We start from the raw sequence: 3253 nt of genomic DNA, 5'->3' as shown, positions 1-3253 counted from the left end.
CAAGGCAGCATTAATTCTGTATGATGAAAGTTGTAGGAGTTTTGCTTCCGAGGTCACGGCGAGCGGCGTGTGCGGCTGCGACCCACGTTGCGGCTGCGGGCGAGCTGGGGAAGACCCGAGAGAGGCGACGCGGGGCCTGGGGCACCGAGGGCATCTCGGCTGTGGTTACGGCGAGGACGCGGCTGTTCCTCGGCTCGGAGGCGGGCCTGGGGTCGGGGTGCTGCAGCCATGTGGAAGGGCTCAGCGAAGGGAAGGAGCGGCGAAGGGCCCCTCTAGCTGGGACGCCGACGGGCAGAATGCAGATAGCGTGCAGAGGACGGTAGCGATGAGGATGGGGCCGGGAAGGGGTGAGGCGAGGAGATGATAATACACTGTAGCCGTAACAGCTTAGGGCTCGGTAGGGGGTCGCGTAGATGAGGTGGCCGGGCAGAGACCCGAGAGGTAAGGCAGGCTTCAGAGAGGGGCATAGACGGACCAAGGGTCATGTAAATGGGCAGAGATGTGAAGTTGCAATATGGAGGGGCTGAAGCGGGAAAAGTTTGAGGACAGAGAGAGCAGGTTACACTGAGCTCTGTGAAGTGCCCTGTGCAAGATCCGGAGGTGTCTGGCCATAGTGAAGTCACCGAAGGCATTTCCTTCCAGTAGTGACTTCCCATTCCACGAGGAATGTGGCTTCTCTTTCGAGGTGCATGCCCCCTCCGGATCTTGCTGCCACTGTGTGGCGAGTGGATGGGTCGGAGGGGCCTGCCCAGAAGCATGGCCCCAGGCCCTCCTCGCAGAAAGTACAGGAAGGAGGCTCTTCCAGCCCTGGAGGTGCCAGTGTTGCCTGTAACCACAACCAAAATCCGCCAGTATTTGCGGTCACATGGAATCCCCTTCCAGGATGGCCACAGTTGTTTCCGAGCACCAAGCCCCTTTGTGGCGTCCCCTGAGGTCAAAGATCAAAAGGGTCCTACCACGTCCTTCACTCTCTTCATCGACAAGACCACAGGATGCTTTCTCTGTATGACCAGCCTAGCAGAGGGGAGCTGGGAAGACTTCCAGGCCAGTGTGGAGGGACAAGGGGATGGGGTCAAAGACGGCTTCCTGCTTAGTGAGGCACCAGAAGCTGAGGACATTGAAAAGGTGCGGAGGATCTGGGACCGAGCTATACCTCTGTGGGAGTTACCTGACCCCAAGGAGGCCCAGCTGGCTCGAGTGATGTTTGGCCTTACCAAAGTGACAGATGACACACTCAGAAGGTTCAGCGTTCGGTATCTTCGATCTGCTCGAAGTCTGGTCTTCCCCTGGTATACCCCTGGTGGTACTGGATTACGTGGCCTGAAGCTACTAGGGGCTGAAGGCCAGGGGGATGGCGTGCACTATGTGGAGACCACCATTCCCTGGCCTGGTGCCTACCACAACCTGTTTGGATTACCACTGATCAGCCATCGAGATGCAGAGGTGGTCCTAACAAGTCGTGAGCTGGATAGTATGGGCTTGAGCCAGTCTACAGGCCTACCTACCCTTGCCCTACCCCGGGGAACAGTCTGCTTGCCTCCTGCCTTACTGCCTTACCTCGAACAGTTCCGAAGAGTTGTGTTCTGGCTAGGGGATGACCTTAGATCCTGGGAAGCTGCTAAACTGTTTGCCAGAAAACTTAACCCCAAGCGATGCTCCTTGGTAAGGCCTGGAAATGAGCAGCCCCGGCCCCTGGAGGCCCTGAACCGAGGTTTAAATCTTTCTCGTATTCTTCGTACCGCCCTCCCTGCTTGGCACAAGTCTATTGTGTCTTTTCAGCAGCTCCGTGAGGAGGTACTAGGAGAACTGTCAAATGTGGAGCAAGCAGCTGGGGTCCATTGGAGCCGCTTCCCAGACCTTAATCGTCTATTGAAGGGGCATCGGAAAGGCGAGTTGACAGTCTTTACAGAGCCAACAGGCAGTGGAAAGACTACATTTATCAGTGAATATGCCCTGGATTTGTGTACCCAGGGGGTGAACACACTGTGGGGTAGCTTTGAGATCAGCAATGTGAGATTAGCCCGGGTCATGCTGACCCAGTTTGCTGTGGCGCGGCTGGAAGAGCAACTTGACAAATACGAAGAGTGGGCAGACCGCTTTGAGGACCTGCCCCTCTACTTCATGACTTTCCACGGGCAACAGAGTATCAGGTCTGTAATAGACACAATGCAACATGCTGTGTACGTTTATGATGTTTGTCATGTGGTCATCGACAACTTGCAGTTCATGATGGGTCATGAGCAGCTCTCCACAGACAGGATTGCAGCTCAAGACTACATTGTGGGGGCCTTTCGGAAGTTTGCAACAGACAACAGTTGCCATGTGACCCTGGTTATTCACCCCCGGAAGGAAGATGATGACAAGGAATTGCAAACAGCATCCATTTTTGGCTCAGCCAAAGCAAGCCAAGAAGCAGACAACGTTCTGATCCTGCAGGATAGGAAGCTGGTGACCGGGCCAGGGAAACGGTATCTGCAGGTATCCAAGAACCGCTTTGATGGTGATGTTGGTGTCTTCCCACTAGAGTTCAACAAGAGCTCCCTCACCTTCTCCATCCCACCAAAGACCAAAGCCCGCCTCAAGAAGATCAAGGATGATAGTGGACTAGTGGCCAAAAAGTCCGCCTCCAGCAAAAAGGGGGCTATGACTCAGAATTCTGAGACTGGCTTAAGCCAGGACTTCAATCCCAACCAGCCAGATACCTCTAAGCCTTCAAGGTGAAGGTAGTGCATTACTGCTCACTGAAACTTGCCTGATCGAACAGGCTAGGCACAGACTCTTAAATCTTCTGAAAGGGCTCCTCTTTCCTGTAGTACTGAGCTAAGGTGCCTTCAGCCTAGGGCTACGTTCCATCGTGAGAAAATTCAAGTTAGCAGCTATTTGAGGATGCTTTTATGTGCTGGGTTTTGTTTGAGGTCCCATATCCACAGCACTAAAAGGTCAGATAAGGTCTCTGTTTCCATAGAACCTGCATTTTGGTTAAAGAAACAAGACAAGCAGCCAGTATGGTGGTGCACACCTTTAATTCCAGCAATCGGTAGGCAGAGGTAGGAGGACTGCTGTGAGTTTAGGCCACCCTGAGAGTCCATAGTGAATTCCAGATCAACCTGGGCTAGAGGAAGACCCTACTATGAAAAACCAGAAAGAAAAAAACAACAAGAAGAAATGAGACAAGCAGTGAACAAATAAGCATAGTGACGAATGCTAGAGTGCTCACAGACCAGTTTAGTTACACAGTCTAAAATGTCTCTGG

General features: G+C 53.3%; 1 protein-coding gene across 1 annotated transcript; it reads left to right on the top strand.

Annotated features, from left to right (window-relative positions):
• The first annotated feature begins 666 nt into the window (after window positions 1–666).
• Window positions 667–2847, top strand: LOC101616130 (twinkle protein, mitochondrial). Its single transcript, XM_004660243.3, has one exon. The coding sequence runs from the start codon at window positions 667–669 to the stop codon at window positions 2719–2721; it is 2055 nt and encodes a 684-aa protein (XP_004660300.2). The 3' UTR covers window positions 2722–2847.
• The last annotated feature ends 406 nt before the right edge of the window (window positions 2848–3253 follow it).

Source organism: Jaculus jaculus, chromosome 4 (genome assembly GCF_020740685.1).
Source record: "Jaculus jaculus isolate mJacJac1 chromosome 4, mJacJac1.mat.Y.cur, whole genome shotgun sequence".
Lineage (NCBI taxonomy): Eukaryota > Metazoa > Chordata > Mammalia > Rodentia > Dipodidae > Jaculus > Jaculus jaculus.
This window is presented reverse-complemented; position numbering and strand designations above follow the sequence as displayed.